At 33.3% G+C, this 20,763-nt stretch overlaps 2 protein-coding genes across 4 annotated transcripts in view; one reads left to right on the forward strand and one right to left on the reverse strand.

Moving 5' to 3' along the window:
• CEP85L (centrosomal protein 85 like) overlaps window positions 1-20,763 on the forward strand; it is a 198,408-nt gene that overhangs the window by 95,126 nt on the left and 82,519 nt on the right. The window lies entirely within an intron of this gene.
• Window positions 1,438-13,082, reverse strand: PLN (phospholamban). The gene is made up of 2 exons (XM_026002421.2): window positions 12,966-13,082; window positions 1,438-3,968 (listed from the first exon to the last, which is right to left on the reverse strand). The coding sequence occupies exon 2, from the start codon at window positions 3,865-3,867 to the stop codon at window positions 3,709-3,711; it is 159 nt and encodes a 52-aa protein (XP_025858206.1). The 5' UTR covers window positions 3,868-3,968; window positions 12,966-13,082; the 3' UTR covers window positions 1,438-3,708.

Raw genomic sequence — 20,763 nt, forward strand, 5'->3', positions numbered from 1 at the left:
TATAAACATTGGGGTGCAGGTGCACTTTCAGATCACTATGTTATATCCTTTGGGTAAATCTCTAGTAGTGTACTTGCTGGGTCATAGGGTAGCTCTATTTTCAGCTTTTTTTTTTTTAAGATTTTATTTATTTATTCATGAGAGACAGAGAGAGAGAGAGGGGGAGAGAGAGAGAGAGAGAGAGAGAGAGGGAGAGTCAGAGACACAGGCAGAGGGAGAAGCAGGCTTCTCTCCCAGAGAAGCAGGCAGAGGGAGCCCTATGTGGGACTTGATCCCAGGTCTCCAGGATCACACCCTGGGCTGAAGGTGGCGCCAAACCGCTGAGCCACCAGGGCTGCCCTATTTTCAGCTTTTTGAGGAACCTCTATACTATTTTCCAGAGTGGCTGCACTAGCTTGCATTCCTACCAAGAGTAAAAGGGGGTTCCCCCTGTGTTTACTTTCTTACCAGCATCTGTTGTTTCCTGTACCATGTCCCTCTTTTATTTCTTTTCTTGGGGGAGTAGAGGGGTAGGGAAGGGGAATGGAAAGTGTGTCCCTCAACACACAGCAGTATCCATTGGAGGTCCTGTAAGCTCACAGCGCATCTTTCAGGCAGTTGTGAAGAAATGGTCTCTTTATTGATGAAGTTGTTTGTCCTTTTTTCTCTTTTATTTCCTAGGATGTTACTAAGTTCTGGGTTGCAGTCATTAAAAAGAGAAAAATAAAATTTTGTACCCCATTTAAATCATGATGGGGCTTGATCAGCCAAAATATTTGCACCTAATGATTTCAACATATTTTGGTGAGAAATTTATATAAATCAAAAGTGTAAATAAAAATTTGATAAAATGACTTATAGGACTTGGTTTTTGTCTAATATGATAAAAGAATGAAAACATTTTTAAACCGAGAATGTTTTATATATTCTATTGCATACTCTAAAAAGAAAGTTTTCTTATTTTTGTCTTTTTTTTCTGTATAAAAAGATATAACTGTATTGAAAGATGTGAACCCTATGACACTAAATGGATAGGATGTGACATTATGATACAGCATTAGGTGGTTAGAAAGCATATAATTGGTTTTTGTATACGTGCTTTAATAAATTAGTAATATGTTGGACTTTCTTTTAGGCTTTTAACTTTCTACATAGTATTGGCATATAATTCTATACATCTTAAAGTTGTGCTGTTACTTAGGAGAAGAGCAAATATTTTTTGAAAATTTATAGTTTTCTCACTTTACCAAAAGATTAAAAAATAAAGTGGAAGTAAAATCTAAAATAGTAGAAAATTCATTGTTTTATGTAGGTCTGCCCTCTTGTGTCTATAAGAGGAAATCTTGATCATATTTTGAGAAGAGTCACTGAAAACATTCTATAAAATCAAAACTGCTTATAATGATTGTTTTATGGTCATATCAATCATGAGGTGTATTAAAGAGCCATTTCACTGAGTTCAAGAAGGTTCTTTTTTTAATATAGGTGATTTGCATTAAATAAACATTTTGAACCAACTAAAGTATATAAAAGGCAACATTAAACATTTAAAAATGAGTTCATTTTTAGTACCCTGTAAATTAAGATTAGTAGAATTTATTCTACAGTAGAAAGAATATTTGGTATTTAAAGTTTTTAAATACATTGTCTTATTATATCTTATTCTTTACATATAATGATAAACAATAAATATTTTCCGTTTAAAGGTTAGGTTTTTGTTCTACATTATAATCTGAGTTCTAGTATTCTGTAATCTTCAAGAAAAAGGTTTTAATTTCTATTGAAGGCAGAATGAAAAACAAAAACTTATATATCTATTTTACTTAGGGAAATAACCCATAGCTTCACATTTTATAGTTTGGTGTTGATATAAGTAATAATGAACATTAAAATGAAAGGAATAGAATTTAGTATTTCAGATTTCCCACTTATTACATCAGTGCAGCTAGTTATAGAACTTGGTTACTTCTTTCACAAATAATTACTAATAACTGGTAATGTTGAATATATTGCTTACTATCTATAAGTGTTCTATTTGGTATTAGATGAGGCTTTGCTGAAGAAGTCTCCCTGTTGGTATGAGATTCTTTTCCCTCTGTTCCTCAGGTATCTGTGAACCAAAATTATTCCCCTGCCCATCCCCATTACCTGTCAGGTACCCAGAAAAAAATCCAAAAGCAGTGTCTCCTTTACTAATCTGTTAGCAGCACTTGTACTATATAAACCAAGATCAGTACTGACTTTTCAAATTCTTTTAGTAGCCACATTTCCACAAATAATACAGTAAATAATATGTTCTTTATTCTCTTAGTAGTTGCTATATTAGTAATATGTCTTGAAGTTAAAATTACTGGATTATGCAGTATAGGTATAAACCACTTTAAACCTAATTTTAAACAGAATCAAGTTAAATTACCAAATTTTGGTGAATATATTTTCCAATACCAATTTTTACTTCTATTATGAGTTAGAAGATATTTTTAAATGATCAGAGGGGAAATTGAAAATGTATTTAAGGAAAAAACTGTAGATTAACATTACTGGGTTTATAATTTAGCATGGTAGGATCGCCTACCAAATAGGTATTGAACATTTGGTTGATAGATTAAGGAAAATAGCTATATCTTGTTATAAACAGTAGGACAAAAAGTTCATGTCAAAATATGATCAAGGAATTAATATTGGGGAACCCCAAATTTTATTTTTTTAATGCTTGAAAGAGTATTTTTCCTTTTATTTTTAAAATTCTTTTCTTTGCCTATATTAAATATGAGGTTAAGAATAGAAGACAATCTATAAAATCATTCTAAAGTCTTAAGATTTCATGATTTCAAAGACATAATGTGGTAAGTTATGTACTTAGATGATCAACTACAGTGCCTTACGTTAGACTCTGTTCTGTTAGTATATTAGTAATTATGGCTAATCATACTCTCACCTGTTAAATTAACCAATTGTTTTTGTCTCTTGATCATAATGTACTACAGAGAGCAGATTTATGGTTTGCCTTCATACACTACAACTCTGTAATTCTTTGAAAAAGTTAAGAGAAATTTTATTTATGTAAGAGTATGGTCTTATTTTTTCCTACTTGATTCTCATAAACTTAAAAAAAGATGTTAGTGTTGTACAGAGAAAGAATACAATTTATATTTCAAAATGTAGGTTATGAGAGTTACTATTACTAGAAAGACTTCTGAATGATAAAGATAACAGATATAAGGAATCAGTAGGCTATTTCAAATGATGACTCTTCATTTGGATGATTATTTTCATACTTAGTGAAGACTTGAAAAATCTTAATAAACATTACATAGGCATTTACAGTACAATATAAATATTTAGCTCAAATAGTGAAGCTAATGCTTTATATGTGAAGTGAACTGGTTAGCAGAGCAGTTTTAAAACTAAACTCCTACTTTACCCTCAGAAAAAATTTGGCATAGAAACTTTTACAAGCTTTGTTGAGGAATTCAGCAATTACATTATGCACACCTATAGTCATTTTGAAGTTAATTTTTGAAAATAAAGCTCTTTTCATGTTTACAAAAATTCCACAGATGAAGACATTTGTTAATAATTTCTTTTGTTCTGAATCTTGACCTTTTCACAAGTAAAATCTGCTACTTAGAAGTGGTCTGTTATATAGTATTATTTTCCCTTCTTCATGGGATGGCAGATATTAAGTTGATGGTGACAAGTTGCATCACTGGAGATTGCAGCAGAACTTCAGAGAAGCATCACAATGATGCAGATCAACAAGAGACATATTAAAATGAGACAGAAATTTATAAATAGGTTCTGAAGATTTTGACGTGCTTGTTGAGGCATTTCAATGGTTGAAGCTCTTCTAATAGCAGAGCGAGTGAGGTATTGGACTTTATCCATGACCCCAGGAAAGCAGGAAGTCTCAAGTTTTAAATGGTGAAGAGAAAGGTAAAAAGCTGGCGGCCGAATGTGAGCGCAACCACTCTCTTCTTTTAGGTAGCCTGGAATATAAAAATAATGACTGGGTTAGGATCATGTGTGTAACCTATTCTCTGAACAGGTAAAAATACAATTTTGTATTAATTCATCTTCCTTAATATTATTTGTATTTGTGACATCAAATTATCTCTGTATTCTTTTTTGATGAGGGTCACCATGATGTCTTATCTTGTGTTTGGAGTGTAATAACTTCAATATTTTGCCTCCTTCTCTCAAAATGGCTAGAAGTGTAGTTTGGTTTAGGGTGCAACTCATTTTGGACTATTCCCTTGAGCAAAAGTTCTAACATATAGTTTCATTAAGACTATTTCTCTAGGGCAGCTCTGGTGGCGCAGCGCTTTAGCGCAGCCTGCAGCCCAGGGTGTGGTCCTGGAGACCCAGGATCGAGTCCCACATCAGGCTTGTTGCATGGAGCCTGCTTCTCTTTTCTGCCTGTGTCTCTGCCTCTTTCTCTCTCTCTGTGCCTCTATGAATAAATAAATAAAATCTTTTTTTTTAAAAAAAAAGACTATTTCTCTATGAGCATAATTGTTGTGAACATTAGTGTATTAATGGCTTCAGAGAAAATCTCATAAAAACAAATGCGTAAGAAATTGTTTTCCAGATGTTGATTTTAGTCCAAAATAAAATAGTTAAATGAAAAGTATTTTATCAAAATTACAGATTCAAATGTTTGTCATTCCTTTTTATTATTCTATAGCTTTGTAGAATATGCTATTTTGAGTAGCATTTTAATGAGACTTGATATTAAGTACTGAAGAATGACTCAGAAAGCATAATAATAGAATTATTATCTCGGGGCCTGGGTGGCACAGTCGGTTAAGCACCTGATTCTTGGTTTTAGCTCAGTACATGATCTCAGAGTCATGAGACATAGCCCCTCATCAGGCTGTGTGCTCAGCTCAGAGTCTGCTTAAGTCTCTCTCTCTCTCTCTCTGCCTTTCCCCTAAAATAAATAAATAAGTCTAAAAAAATATTACCGTTATCTTGCTGTATACCACAGACAGTTTCTATTTAGAAATGACCTGTACTCAAGAGCAGTGGTTTCATGTTATTTCTTTAAGAGCTTTCCCTGAGTTATTTTGCCTAATTATTTCTGGTAATAAATGAGACAGAATAAAACAATGCATTATTATAGAAAAATTAGAGATTAGAAATTAACTGTAAATTAACCTCAGAGATAATAGTTACTAAGATTTGGGTTTTTTTTTATTGTCAATTAAGATATTTCTATATAAGTTTTGAAACAAAAAATCGAAATGGAATTTAAAAAACCCATTACTAACTGCCCAGAGATAATGGCTGTTAACATTTATTGATATATCATTGTTGATGAAAATGTTACCACCTTTCCCAGTATCCAAATTTCATTTTTTCCCTAATCTCTGTACAGTCCATGAAAGCCCAGCTCAACCGGTCAGCTCCATTTCCGAGTGAGACTAGTGCTAAGGAGAGCAGAGGGGAGAACTTAAAAAATGGGAGAGGGAAGATGTATTTCCAGTGTTATCAGTGACAACTAGGCATTTAGGTTTACAAAGAAGCCCTGTCTGTGGGTGTTAGATTCTGTAGTTTGGCTCTGTGAAGCTCGAATTATATACTAAACTGGGCTTTCATTTGGCTGGAGACTCTGGCCTGCTTCCTAGTATTGGTCTGTAGTGAGGAGACCCAAATAGCTAACTTGTATAAAACTTCATTCTCTTAAAGAGTTGGTAACAACTGGTGTTTCTCTAGCATATGTATGTCTGTAGCATATATTCTGAATTGTCTAATACAACTGTCTAATACAACTGGCTGTTAATTTATAAATTATATTTAATTTATAATACCTCTGCTACTTGGTGGGAAATGGCAGCATAAATGTGTTTATTTAATGTAATTACTTTTGTCTGAATTCCTCAGAGAAACTACTGTAGAAATAGTTTTTTTTTTTTACAGTTTATTCTTTAAGAAAATGCATCCTTTAAGTTTTTTCTGCTTATATTTGCATGTTCTAATGAATTCTATCATTTAACTGTGGGGGATATCCCTATTTTTTGTGTAATCCCCCTTTTGTGTAATTGACTAGTTGTTTATGTGAGAATGTATAACAGTAGAGTCAAGAAAGGAATAAGAACTAGCATTGGTCATTCCTATTTGAACTTACATTTTGTGAAGTTTCATGACTTAAATCGTCTAAAAGTTCTGATTCTAAAAATTACTGTGAGATAAAACATGGAAAAGGCGGAAGCTGGCTAGTTGTGCATCTTGAAGCTATATGCAAGAGTTCCCTATCCTGACACTTTGATGAGTGGGACTTGAGTCACATGAAACATGTCACCTTTCCATAAATACTTCATTGCCTTTTTTGATTCTGTCTTTTGCACATGTTGTTCTGGCTCTGTCTGGAATGTCTACCCTCCCCCTTCCCCCACAGTCCGCTCTACCTTTGATTCATTGCCAGGCAAACTTCAGTTGATCCTTAAGGCCCAGTTTAAATATCACTTCCTAATGAAACTTTCCATTACTCATTAAGGTAAAATTGGTTATCACCTCCGCTGGTTTCCATGTTACCTATATCAGGAGGGCAATCAGGCTGTGCTGTAATTTTGATTCATTTGTCCTTGCCCCCAGGTAGACATCTAGTTCATGAGTATAGGGAACCACACATTTATTTTGCATTCTGGTATGCAGTGCATAGTTGTTATTATTTGAAAAATCAGTGAAGTTGAATAAGGGATTCTTATGATTTACTTTAATAGTTTTAGAAAATTGTTAATGATCAAAGATGGTGCTGTGACTTAACAGATTAACTAACCAGTTAGGGTAACAGAATTTGATGGTTGAACACATAATCTTCAATATTCTTCTCAAGTCTCTATTACAGATAAGGGAAATGAGCCTTAGAGGATTACAGCTTAGATAAATTGCTGTTAATATTAACATTAACCTGAAAGAGACCCTATACAGATAGGTATATTTGGTGTTTGTGAAGTATGAAGAGGTACACCCTAGGGAGATAAACTCTCTACTGATGGAAGTATGACAAATATACTTTAGAGATGATCTCATGATACTTTAACAGCCAACTCTTACTGAAAAAGGATAGTTTGTTTGTGGAAACAAATAGAATATAAAGACAATAACCAAAAATAGTGTGGTTTCTTGTCAAACTTAGATATATGTTATTATTTAAACTGATCTTTAGCCACTTTATAATCTTACACTAACACCAAGAACAAATCTGCTTTACATGCTGAAATGTTAGTAGTATGCTTTCAATTTATTGGGCCCAACTTACTTTACAGTGCAAACTCTGAAATATGTTGAGTCCTGATTCTACTGAACTTCCAAAATCTGTATAATAATTAAACCAGAATTCATCCATATAAGATGGGTCTTCATATCATATATCAACTCTTTGGAATTGTCTGTGGCCTTCACTGCATCATTAACTTATGGCATGGTTGCCCGGTGTTTATCATTCTTTTCTCTGCTCTAGTAGCATTCTTTGAATTTAGAACTCCTACAGTCTTTTTCTTTTCCTCCCTTCCTTAGGGCCAAGCTGTTAGTAGCAATATTTGATGGAAAGCCTCAAAATAAGTAGTTTCACTTTATATTCATTTTATCTGGTGATAATAGAGTATTCTTTTGGGATAATCATAAATAGATTGTATTGGTAGGTTTTGAACTTGTATCTGGCAGAGCACTGATGGAGATGGAAATTATTCCTACCTCCCCTTTTATTTTTAAAAAAATTTTTAAAGATTTTATTTATTCATGAGAAAGAGAAAGAGAGAGAGGCAGAGACACAGGCAGAGGGGGAAGCAGGCTCCATGCAGGGAGCCTGATGTGGGACTCAATCCCGGGTTTCCAGGATCATGCCCTGGGCCGAAGGCAGGCGCCAAACCCCTGAGTCACCCAGGCGTCCCCCTACTACTACCCTTTTAAAGGAAATGCATAGATTAGTTGTTTGTGACAGGAGGAGTAAGGGCACTTTAAAAGTTAATTCATCACTCAGTCTATAGAATCAGGATATTAAAAATATGAAAGATTCTTTGATAGGGACTGGTTGTAGAAGTGCCAGATTCCTGTCCCTTGAGTCACATGTAAACAGGCAGAAAAGTACCCATAGAGTATTTTGTATACTGTGGGATCTAGGATTATTTTAATTTTTGGAGAGATGGAAGAATACTATTATGTGTAGGATTTATAAAGTCTTTTCATTGTCTGCTTCATTTGCTCAGAAATGAAATTGGGAAGTAAATACTGTCTGATCAAATTCAAGATAATATTCTGTTTTTTGATGTGGAGGAAGGGAAGAGACAAACCACAGGGAACTCTTAATCTTTCAACTAATACAGCGTGCCATGGTCGGCAACAGTTTGGGTGGGAGGTACTGTATCAGCTTCTGCTAGGGCTCTCACTTTGTGGTGAATCCTATTTCTTAATGTAATGTCGGATGAATTCTTATGCAAAACAAATCTCAGTCTCAGTAGACTTTGGAAAACTTTCGGTGGTCTGCTTTATGACTTGCTAGGAAATTGAAACCTTAACAATGCAGTATATGATAAGTAGCAATCCTTACCTATAACTTAAGTACTTTCAGTGCTTTGCATAACTTTCTGAACTTCAGTTTTTTGGGGGTACTTTCTCTCCTGAAACCATAAATTCCTGAGATTATTTATAGAATTCAGAATTTTATTCCCTTTTTATTTTTGGCTGCTTACTTTTAGTAAATGTAGACATATTTTCCTAGTAAATTCAAGTAATGTGTATTACTAATGTGTATTAACTGGTCCAATACTAGAGTCCGACAGATACTTTTAGAATTTTTTTTCATTTAATTGGTTCAAAAGATTAGAATTTTCTTTAGGTTTGGGTATATAGGACCTATCTATTATTAAGAGTATTTTGGGGTTTTATTTATTCTTACTATTTACTGTCCTTTTCGCAGATATCTGAAAGTGATTGTGTATGCAATTTTTTTTTGATTTGTTGAATTAAGTCAGGACAGTTCATCATAGATTTATTATCAGTCTGTGGGTATCCACCAGAATTTCTATTTGGTAGAATAATTTTCCTTTTTTCAAAAATATTTAGGGGATCCCTGGGTGGCTCAGTGATTTAGCGCCTGCCTTCAGCACAGGGCGTGATCCTGGAGTCCTGGGATCGAATCCCATATCGGGCTCCCTGTGTGGAGCCTGCTTCTCCCTCTGCCTGTGTCTGCCTCTCTCTCTCTGTGTCTCTCATGAATAAACCCAGGCGTCCCACAATTTTCCTTTTGAGATTGCCTAATACTAAACTTGAAAGTTTTATTTGAAGTTGCTTTGGCAGCAATATCCAGAACTTTGTTGGTCCACACTGGCTATTTGAAAGAATCTTCAGGCTGCTTCTGCCTGGTTATGGAAAGAATTGTGTAAACATAAAAATCAATATATTCTCAACCCCTAAATTGACTCCATAATGAAATATTTTCCTTGCTGTAAAGCTCTGCCTTGAGGAAAATTCATTAAACAATAGCATAAAGAGATTTTTCTCTTTGAAATTGTTGCATTGCTGTTCCTGTTTTGTCTATAGGCTTGTCTTAATTTATCTATTTATTATGTTAAAATTAATTTATTAATTACAGACTTATTTTACTCTGTAGTCATTGAGACTTCAGAGTCTTCTTTTGGGGAAAAAGATGTGGGAAGAGAATGCAGGGGAGAAGTTTGAAGGAAAAATGAACGCTAGTTAAATAAATCCCCACTAATAAGTGAATTGGTCTTTTTTTTTTTTTTTTGAAAGACCTGAAGGTGGAGTACAGTTTAAAAATCACTAGAGGTCCTCAGTAGACTATGAGTATACTGGGGTGGAGCTGTAGGCCCTGGCTTCACTTTATTGTGTTTATTTGGTAACACATGCTTCAGAATTAGATAGGGTAAGAACATTGAAGTATAATTTCTGGACGTGTTCAAAGAGACTATGTATTATTACCTGATTTAGGTAATTGTAATTTAGAAAGATTATTTCCTTGATTTTTAACCTTTAGGTTTATTCCTTTGCTACTCTGATCAGCATTTTTCATTCACAGTTTAGATGAAAGTCATTTTCATAGCATAAATAACAAAGCAAGATTCCTCTGTCCAAGCACTTAAATGGGGTAGAGTATTTTAAGTGATAGAATGTGGGGAAGCCAAAAGTGAAATTGAAGTAAGGATTTAATATTGGAATTGGAATAAAGTACAAAAGTGTGGTTTTTGTGAAAAGTTTTGAGAAGTTAACCTAATTTTTAGACAATCAAAGCTAAATAGATTAAAGACATGAATTTTAGGAAAGAAACTAAATAAAAGGAGATGTTGATTGTAGTATGTTATATTGTTTTTTAAAGCCTGTGCAGTTATTTTGAGTTTTGCTTTCCATGGTCTATTGCTTAATAACAAGGACATCTATAACTTTCTTCTATCTCTGTCCTTATAAGTGATCAGGAGACTATTATATAGATTATTAAGGACATAACACCGCATGTATAAATTAGCTTTAAATGAAATGGAGTGGTTTTAAATTAAAATACAGAGGTCTGTGTCCTCTAACTTTGCATTTAGAGTACCACTAACATTATTTGAGGACTTTCAGTTTATTTTGCTTTGCCAATGTCTTGATGTATTTTTAAGCCATGTTCATCAGTGGATGTGATGTGCATGTGGTTTAGAGTTCTAAAATCTTGGCTTCAGCCAAGGCCACCACCATTTCCTAGCTCTGTGACCTTGCAGTTCACCTTTATGCATCTGTTTCCGAAATTGTAAGAGATGCAGTGTCAAACATACAGGGAGTTAAAAGAATCAAATGAAATTTTTGTATATACTAGTACATTTAGAAGATTGTACAGGAGTAAAGAAGGAAATTCTAAATGACTATTTCTAGGACTGGTAATAAATATACAGTCTAACTTAGAGAGTTATCTAATCTTTACATTTAATTTTTACTTAAAAATTTAATATGTTACATGATCTAACACATTACATAATATATTGCATAATCATTAAAATTTTTATACTTTTATACAATTTTTATTTTTACAAATACTTTGTTTATATGACTATTCTATCTCCAACTTATTAGTGAGATTAAGAAATAATACATAAAAATACGTAACCAAATACAAGTTTTTTCTCTGGAATATTATTTTCCTTAAAGAATATTAGTGGAATATTATTTCCACTAAAATGTTGTTAAAATAATTTTGATACTTGAGTTTTAGGAAATGGCAGTGACTGACTTCTTAGTAAAGCAAGTACTTTAGCTCTTTCACATGTTTTTAAAACAATCAGTTTTTCATAAACATCCTTCATATTTCTTCCATTTTATTTTATCTCTCTCTTTTTTTAACACTTAAGTTTTAAACCTCCTGTCTTCTTAAAACAAAGACAATGCTTAAATTTCATCCTATGATAGAGATAAACTAGTTGGGGCTAGTCTGCCACTAGGGTATTTCTGTTTGAAATTTGAAGAGCTGTCACTGTAATTTTTATTAGCCTGTATACATTATTTATTGAAGAACTTTAATAGCAGAATTTGTGCTCTTTCTAGAAATTATCAACTTTTTGGAGCAATATGTGATGTGAAGTTCTTATACCATAAAAGAGCTCATGAATATCCCATTTCAAGTGTGAGAATGTAATTTGATAGGTATTTGAGTAAAAATGCATAAATATGTATATAAAACACCTGCACCAAGTGACTTTCATGTGATACCAAAGGAAATACATTTTATGAATATAAAGATATTGAGAAGTGGTTACAGTATCTCAGTGGTAGGCAAAAATTAGAAATGTTTTCGCATGTCTTAAGGAAAGCTGCTTGTGGAATTACAAAGTCCTTTTCTGTAAAAAGCAATAGAGTTAATATCATAGGAGCTTAGAATTCCAGAGATAAATTTTATTTTGACATACATATGAAAATAGAAATGAGATAAAATTGATGTGGTTCTCTATGTCCTGACTGATAGAGATTTAAGAATGAAGACACATTTTGTATATTAAACTGAGGACTGTAACATCAAGAGTAAGTGGAATTCAGACAAGTCATAAAATGTATCATCTTCATCTCTGGGCATTTGAAAAGTTTCCTTCTCCCTTGTTGTCCCCCCCGCCCCGCCCCTTACAAATGCAGGAGAGGATAATGAGAAACCATGGAGGATAGTAACTGGTAACAGTATATTCATTAATAGGCAGAATAAACATTTTATCAGATTCACTAAAATGAGATATTTAGGAATGTTCTGCCAAAATAATGTGTCTTTATTTTTTAAAAGTGCCAAATTAGTATTCTCTAACTTTACAAAGATTTTACATGTGTTTTTAATGGATGTTTTAAAATTTCCAAGCTTGATTTCATGTAAGTAATTGAATTTATTAAATCTTAGAATTATTTTTAGAAGTGTTAAAAGTTGAGTGGACTTTATAGAGAGGGAAAAAGTCTTCAAATGCATTTTAAAATTAGTTTGTTTTATATTTTAAAAAGTTCTGTTAAATATTTATTGTAAAGAATCATACTGATAATATTGGAATAATCATGCCAGCAGTGTGCATGTTGTACAATCACACGACTGTTCATAGTATCACAGATGTAAATAGAAGCCCAGTCCTACCCTGTTTTTCAGCACAGTAACAGATAACAAGATGTAGCCATTGTTTTTGCTTGAAGGAATAAGATCTCCATTACCACCAAATATAGTTACATAATTGAAAGATATTTTAATTGGAAAAATCCACTTTTCAGAAGCAAAAATGAAAGTCAAATTAAAATGACAAACCACTAACCAAGGTCAAAGATGATGCGACCCTTATTATTTCAAAGTTAAGTCTTGCTCTTACTGTCACCAAACAGGCATTTATTTAGAAATTAAAGTTTTTGTCATATCACACATTTTATTAACTTTGAACTGAAATTTACAAAACATGGTTAACTCTTGAAAAAGTTTAGTAATTTTGAATTCTGGAAAACAAGAATTACCAAAATTAATGAAATCTATTTCTTACCTTGGCTCTTGTGATGATTACAATATAAAGTATTGTGAGTTGTATGAAGTCTTATCGGTGTTTAGTTAGAAAGTTTTCTGACTCTGTTACCAGACTTATGGCAACAATTGAAGTAGGTGTAGGAGGAAAAGTGTTCTAGGGAGGTCTTATGATGTCATATAAGAATTCTGAAGTTTTGATTGGTTAGCCATAGTCTTATCACAACCAAACTTTTTAGAATGTCACTTATCTTACTTTGAGTATGGAAAGGTCATTAACACTTTGTGCCACATTTTTTTGCTTGTAATTTTTAAAAGTGTATGGGAGATAAATGAAAAAAAAAAGTTTGGGGTGGTAGAAAGCTCCCTTTAAAGATTCATGAATCTTCAGGCTTAGAAATAATTGTGTACTGATGGTGATAATGTTGAAGAACTAAAATAGATATATGGAATTTTAATGAGTGAGAATATTATTGGCTTAGTCAAATAACTTTCATTGTATTGTCGCTGCTGTTGCTTTAATACTGCAGTTTCATACTGTTAGCTTCTAACAATACAGCAATTAAATATTTTCACAGAATCAAGTTTTATATCTTTTACTGTTTTATTTTGTTCTCTGTCTTCATATATGTATATGGGAAAGGATGTGTGTGTGAGGAGACCAGGCTAATGTTTTCAGTTTAAAAAATTAGTTTTATAATATAATGTAAGAACTGATACATGTATTTAATTAATTTGTATTTTCTTCAGGTAGAGCTTTAACAATATATTTATGAACAATAATTATAATGTTTAAACTGATATATATTACCCCAAGAATAGTTGCAATTTACAAATTTCAGTATTTAAGATTTTTTATTTAACAACAGTGTTAAACTACCTTAAAATCTTTTTTTACTACCATAAATCTTAATAAAATTTTAATAAGTGGAGACAATATCAAAAGTAACTTTACAGTAAAAATGAAATAATCACAGATTCCTAATCAGTGGCATTCTAGTTAATGATGCTTTCTTGAAAATAAGTGCATTTTGTTTTACATTTAAGGTGCATAAAGTTTCTAAAAAGATTGCCTCACTTAATGCAGCAATTGTTTTCATGAAAATTACTATACAAATAAAATTTTAGTAAATGGAATGGTATTTGAGCTTCCTAAAACAGTTTATCTATAAGAATAGAACTGGGAAAAAAATTCTTTGGAAAAGCGAGGCATCATTTTCCTGTTTTCTCTGATTTTTTGTTTATACTACATATTACATTTTCTTAAATCAACACACCTGCAAATTCCAATTTTTAAATCTCTTCTGTAATTCTGGAGGAGCTATTTGTTAAATTTTTTTTAAATGTTTATAGCAGAGTGAGCTCCTCCTGTTTCACTTTCTTATGGGTAACTAAAATGTAGTGCAGCAGCTGCTTATGTGTCCTTAAATGGAGATGGTTTTGGCTTCTTCCAAAGAAAGATAAAATCCTTCTCTAGAGCAAATCTCTTGTTATTTAAAGAATCAACTAAAACTAACAAAAAAAATATTTCAAAAGACCCTCCGTGAACGTTGCTAAGGGAAAATTTACAACTTAAAAATAAAACTCCAAATTAAAGAAATTGCATGAATAATGTTTGACATTTTGCTCAAAAGGCTGCAAGCAGTTTTTCAATCCTTACATAATAAAGATCTCTTATTATCATCAATTGCCAATGATGACTGAAATATAAACCTAGGTTGAAAATATAAGCCTAGAGTAGTTTACAGTGGTTTGTCAAAGATGACAGCTGCTGAGCAATAGACTGAGGTTTCAAATCTGTACCTGTTGCCTTATCTGTGGAATGGGTTTGTTGTGAGAGATTAATGGGATGAAGTATGTGTCCTCACTATTAGAGATCCTGCAATGGAGTGTCCATTTAGTGTTAGTACAGTCAACCCTTGACATGGGGGTAGGGGTGCTGATACCCCCTCACACATCGTCGAAAATCTGCAGATAACTTTTGACTCCTCAAAAACTACTAATACCCTATCATTGACCAGAAGCCTTATCCCTAATAAAACAGAACACATACTTTGTATATGTGTTATATACTGTATTATGATAAAGTAAGCTAGAGAAGGGCAGATGTTAAGAAAATCATAAGGAAAATACATTTATAGTATTGTGCATATATTTTTTTTTTAAATCCACATATAAGTGGACCCACGCAGTTCAAACCTGTGTTGTTCAAGGGTCAGCATGCTTATTTTCTCTTTTCTTTAGAGGATGATTCTTAACCTGCAATCTATGGGTAGAGTTCAGTAGTCTTGAACTTGGATAGGAAAAAACAAATTATATCTTTATTTTTACTGAACTCTAAATAAGATTTAGCATATCTCAGTTTCAACTGTAGGCTATAAACTTTAGCCGTATATTTGACTGTCACTATAGTAATCTTAGGTAGTTTCATATATTTATTTATAGCTAGCTTAAAGTACTGTTTACGTCCATCATGGAAATTACCACAATTAGGCCTGCCTGGAAATACTGTTATTTAATGCATTAATAAAGAAGCACAGATACTACATTGCAAGTTTGCTTTTTAAAAATAACTTTTCAGTATAAATAATTTCCTTTCTAATCCCAAGCATCTTATTTTTTTAAAGGAAGTTTTATTTTAGCACAGTTCTAAATGTACAGAATTATTGCAAATAACAGTATAGAAAGTTCCTGTATACCCATACCCAGTTTTCCCTGTTGTTAACATCCTACATTAGTATGGTACATTTGTCACAACAGTTGGGCCAGTGTTGCTACATTATTTTAACTAAAGCCCATATTTTATTGAGATTTCCTCAGTTTTCTCTAGTGTCCTTTTCTATCCAGGGTACTAGATTACGTTTATTAGACATGACTCCTTTGGTCCCTTTGGTTTTGATCATTTCTGAGACTTTCCTTTGAGGAAAGTTCCCCAGTTGGATTTGTCTGATATTTCTTTCATGGTCAGACTGCCAGAGAGATAAAGTACCATTTTGATTACATACCAAGAGTATATACTATCAACATGACTTATCACTACTGCTAACCTTGATCACCTGGCTGAAATATAGGGTCATCATCATTTTCCACTGTAAACTTACTTTCCCCCCTTCTTTACCATTTTCCGGGAGAAAGTAACTGTACCACCCATACTTATGCTTTACTACCTTAACGGTGGAGTCTCTATAAAAATTATTTGGAATCCTGTGTATTTTATGCATATAAAAACATTCTGAGAACAGATCAGTAGGCTTTCCCAGTCTGCCATAAAAAGTCAATGGCGCCAGAAAAGATAAGAATTCCTGTGTTTCTGTAGTTGTGTGGGCAGCCTCTTTCTGAAAGGAGGACTGAGTTTTCAAACAGGCTAAAATCTAGACCTCTTTGTTTTTTTAGGTCCTGTCTTTCTAGCTTTGTCTCTTATCACATTCCTTTGTATCCTGTGCTTTGGCACTATACAGCTGCCTGTGGCCTTCTGAACAGGCTTTTGTTCTATTTTAAGCCTGCCTCCTCCTTACCAACTTTTATTCCCAGCAAAGTGCTGTTTCAGTTTACATCTGTGCGGCCCTGCCTGCTTTGTGCCAATTTTGCGTGTTCCTCTATTATTTGTCTCTTTTTATTGTGTTTGTTAGTGATATCTGCCTAGACTAGGCTGCAGGCTCTTTGAGAGCTGATCCAATAACTCATATTTATACCACTATTTACTTTCTATGGTACTATTACCTAGTATAGAACTGGCTCATTGTAACTCTTAAATGCTGATTGAATAAGGGAATAAAAAGGGAACCACGGAAGATTGCAAGGTGATAGTGAATACGCTAGGGAAAATTGAAAAAAATCCTTCTCAATTTCAAAGCTCACTGGGGAGTGGAGGTGGAAGGAGAAGGTTGTGAATAATTGGGATCATTGGGGTAAGGGTAGAATAGCAGAAAATAGTTTTTCTTCTTACTCTTTAAAATTGTTGAAAATGGGGCACCTGGGTGGCTCAGTAGGTTAAGCTTCTGTGTTCAGCTCAGGTCATGAACCCAGGGTCTTTGGATGGAACCTGCATCAATTTCCTGCTCAGTGGGGAGCTTGCTTCTCCCTCTGCCTGCCACTTCCCCTACTTGTGCTCTCTCACTCTCACTCAAATAAATAGAATCTTAATATCAAAATAAGTAAAATTATTGAAAATATATTTGGTGGGTAGGAGCCAAGGAAGGTCACACGATAACTCATGCTTCCCAAATTGAGCCTTTTAAAAATTAAAAAAAAATTTTTCTCTCCTAAGTGGATTTATAACAATCTCTGGTACTTTATATACTCTGAATATTTTATGGCCTGCTTTTATATATGTAGTTACTTAGATTTTTTTTTCTAATAGTAGTTATTTTTGTACTTTTAGTTATAAACACCTTTAAGATTACCACCTAAATCAGAAGGCAGGATGTTAGTAATAATTTATGTCTAAACACATGGTCCTGCCATGGTAAAAATATTCCCATTTTTTACCCTACCCAAGCAAATTATTCTGAATCCTCAGTTCATTTCCTTGCATTTGCTTTTATATAGTTTTTTGGCATTTTTAATGTGTTCCTTAAAAGTATTTTTTATTTTAGTTACCTTTATGTAAAAGAAATCATGATGTATGTCACCTTTTGCACAAAGTTTTTAAGTTCCAACTTGTAGGGTAGTGTGTTATAGGCACAATGTAGACTAGTTTTTGGAAACTTTTAACAAAAAATTAGTTTAAGTAGTGACAAAATTAAAGCAAAATATAATGCAGTACAAAAAATAATACAGTAAGATGCACACTCTCAATAAGCTTTTGTGATACATACCATATTTCAAAGATAGGGAGCTTTTTAAGGTTATTAGACCTGCTAGGACAGCCATGAGAAATATTTTACCTAATTGTTGAGGGTATTTTCTATTAAAAGTTTGGGAGTTACTGCCTTAAATTTTAAAGCTACCTACAGAAGTATTAATTGAAAAAACATCTAAGAACAGGAAGTGAGAATGAGAATAGTAATCCTAGACTGAAAGGATAGGGAAATGCCTAAGGCAGTAGAAAGAGCAAGGGTGGAGGGAAGAACAGTTTCGAAGTAGCCTGCAAACCTTAGGGTCATCTGGGGGAGGTAGATTCACTTTTAGAATTGACTGACTTGCCAGATACTTAGGGGCTCAAACATTTCATTGTTTCCTAAATGCACTCTTAACAGTTTCTCTTTCTTTTTTAAATTTCCCAGTTCGTGAGGCCAGTTAGTTTAAGGGCTCACATAGGTTTGCACAATTTTTGGAAAATTTATGAAACACACTCTGAGTGGTAGGAAGAAGTGTTACAGGGTGGTCTGTGGCTTCAAAGAACTGTCTATCACTACACAAGTAATTATGCAAATGAAATGTTGAATATTTGGAAGTTAAACCACTAGTGCAAGATAATGTCAGGTGGACAAGGAAATTCAGGATTAAGAATGAAATTAACACATATAATAAGAAATGATATGATTTTTAAGAGAACTGCATATTTTTACAAAGGAAGTTGACCGAACCAGAGCTAAAATAAGAAATGGGTACACAGACATACACTTAACACCAGAATACAAATTTAACAAAAACAACCCCCAGGTCTCTAGACACTGTGTCAGAGCTCTGTAAACCATGAAGTTATTCCATTGTTGTTAAGATTCTAATTCAGTTCTCTGATTTGCTCCCCCCGCCATAAAACACATTATCTTTGTGCTTGGCCCCCTAGTCCCTGAGCCCCTTGCTTTTCCAGTCTTTATGGTGGCATCATCATTTATTTTGTCATCCAGAATGGAAGTTTGAGACCCATTCTATTTTCTGTCTTCTACTAGATGCCACATTCATTTAAAAAAATCAGATGTAGATTATCAAATATAAATCTTTTATCGATGGCTTCATCAGCTTGCTTCTGAACTTTTAAGAAGCCTAGTAACCAGTCTTTCTTCCATCTGTCTTTATCCTCTCCTTTTCAACCTTTACCCTGTTATCCAAGTTGCTTTGTCAAGTGCAAAATTGAGTGTCACTTACATGTTTCGAACTGTTCTTTATACCATCATCTCCCTCAAGGTTAAAAGCCCAGACTTTACAGCATTTCATACAAAGGTCTTTTCTGATCTGTCATTGTCATCTGTTCCTACCATAATGGATTTGACAACTCTGCCATTTTATGTGTTAGTTCTTCTTTCTGGAACCTATTTTTTACTTCCTTGTTTCTCTCAAAAGCCTTCATTTGTTCAAAATGAGTAGGGAGGAGACTGTTTTATTAGTTTCTAATTTTAAATTGCATAAGTAATAAATATCTCTTATAATTCAAAGTCAGACAAACCTAGAGTTGGAAGGGGACTTTATATATTTTATAGGTATAAATATACCTATATATACCTGTTTTCTTTGCATAAACCTCACGAATAGAGGCCTTTTCTATACTCCTTAGCCTTTAGAAGTTAAATTTAATGGATATTTAGAGTATTATTTTACCGTTATTACAAGTAAGCTCCTAAAAGGATAAGTTGATGGAAGGTAGAAGTGAGAATAAAGATCCTCTAAGGTTTCACAGGAACTGATTTCTTTTCTCTAATATTTGCTTCTGAAAATTGGAGATTTTACTTGCACTTGATTTTTTTTTTTTTTTTAGGATTTTATTTATTAGTAAGAGAAAATGAGTGGGGAGAGGGGCAGAGGGAGAAGCAGAACTCCCCACAGAGCAGGGAGCCCCACGCAGGACCCTATCCAGGACTCTGGGATTGTGACCTGAGCTGAAGGCAGACACTTAGCTGACCTAGCCACCCAGGCACCTCATACTTGCACTTGATTTTTTTTAACTTGTTCACACTTTGACATATGTGTGTAATACACTGATTTGTGGAGTAGTTAAGTGTTGGTCATGGCATAATGAAGAGCTGTGGAATTTGAATTGCCATTCTTGTCTTCTTCTTACTACCTTCCTTAATGATTTTCAGAAAATGAATCTATCTGTACTCTAGTTTTCTCAGATAAAATGGAGGCAAATTGAGTTAATGTATCTTCAAAGCTCAAATATTCTATGATTATACCAAGCTAGCTTCAAAAATGTTGTTTTTAAGAGCCTTTTGTCTTACTAACTCTGTTAGAATAATTAGACATGTAAACTTCACATCTTGGTTCTTAATTCATTCCTTTAGTCAAACTACAGGTTTACTGGTTGCCAGACACTGTACTGGGTAAATGATATGGCTAAAAAAAATTCTTGTCTTTATGTATCTTTTATTGTAAAAAAATTTTAAAATGAGAAATCAATACCTGTTCATTGAAGAATAGCTTTTACTTATTAATATGTTTGGGCATTTTTGATGTGATTATATATTAAAATATATATTATAAAATTTAATGACCTTATTATTTTGCCATATAAATGTGCCATAGTTTATTGAATTGCTCTTTTTAGTTATTTTTTTTTAAGATTTAATTTATTTATTCATGAGACACACAGAGAGAGGCAGGGACATAGGCAGAGGGAGAAGCAGGTTCTCTGTGGGGAGCCTGATGTGCAACTCCCTCCCAGGACTTCAGGATCACGACCTGAGCCAAAGGTACACACTCAACTGCTGAGCCACCCAGGTGCTCCCTCTTTTTGGTTATTAAGTGACTTAACAATTTTTGCCATTAAAAACCACTAAAACACTGTGATGAATGTTTGTATAAATAAATGTGAAATCTTTCTTTGTCTTTTTCAATCTCTTGGCTCTGTAAACTTGTTGTAACTGTTAATTTATTCAAGGATCATCAACCTCTTAAATGAATTTGATTTGTGTGAAATTAAATTTACTAATTTTTGAAAG

The sequence above is a fragment of the Vulpes vulpes genome, chromosome 1, assembly GCF_048418805.1.
Source record: "Vulpes vulpes isolate BD-2025 chromosome 1, VulVul3, whole genome shotgun sequence".
Lineage (NCBI taxonomy): Eukaryota > Metazoa > Chordata > Mammalia > Carnivora > Canidae > Vulpes > Vulpes vulpes.

What these genes read in the sequence shown, in the direction of transcription:
- PLN (XM_026002421.2), bottom strand. Translation starts at nt 3,867, where the DNA reads ATGGATAAAGTCCAATACCTCACTCGCTCTGCTATTAGAAGAGCTTCA.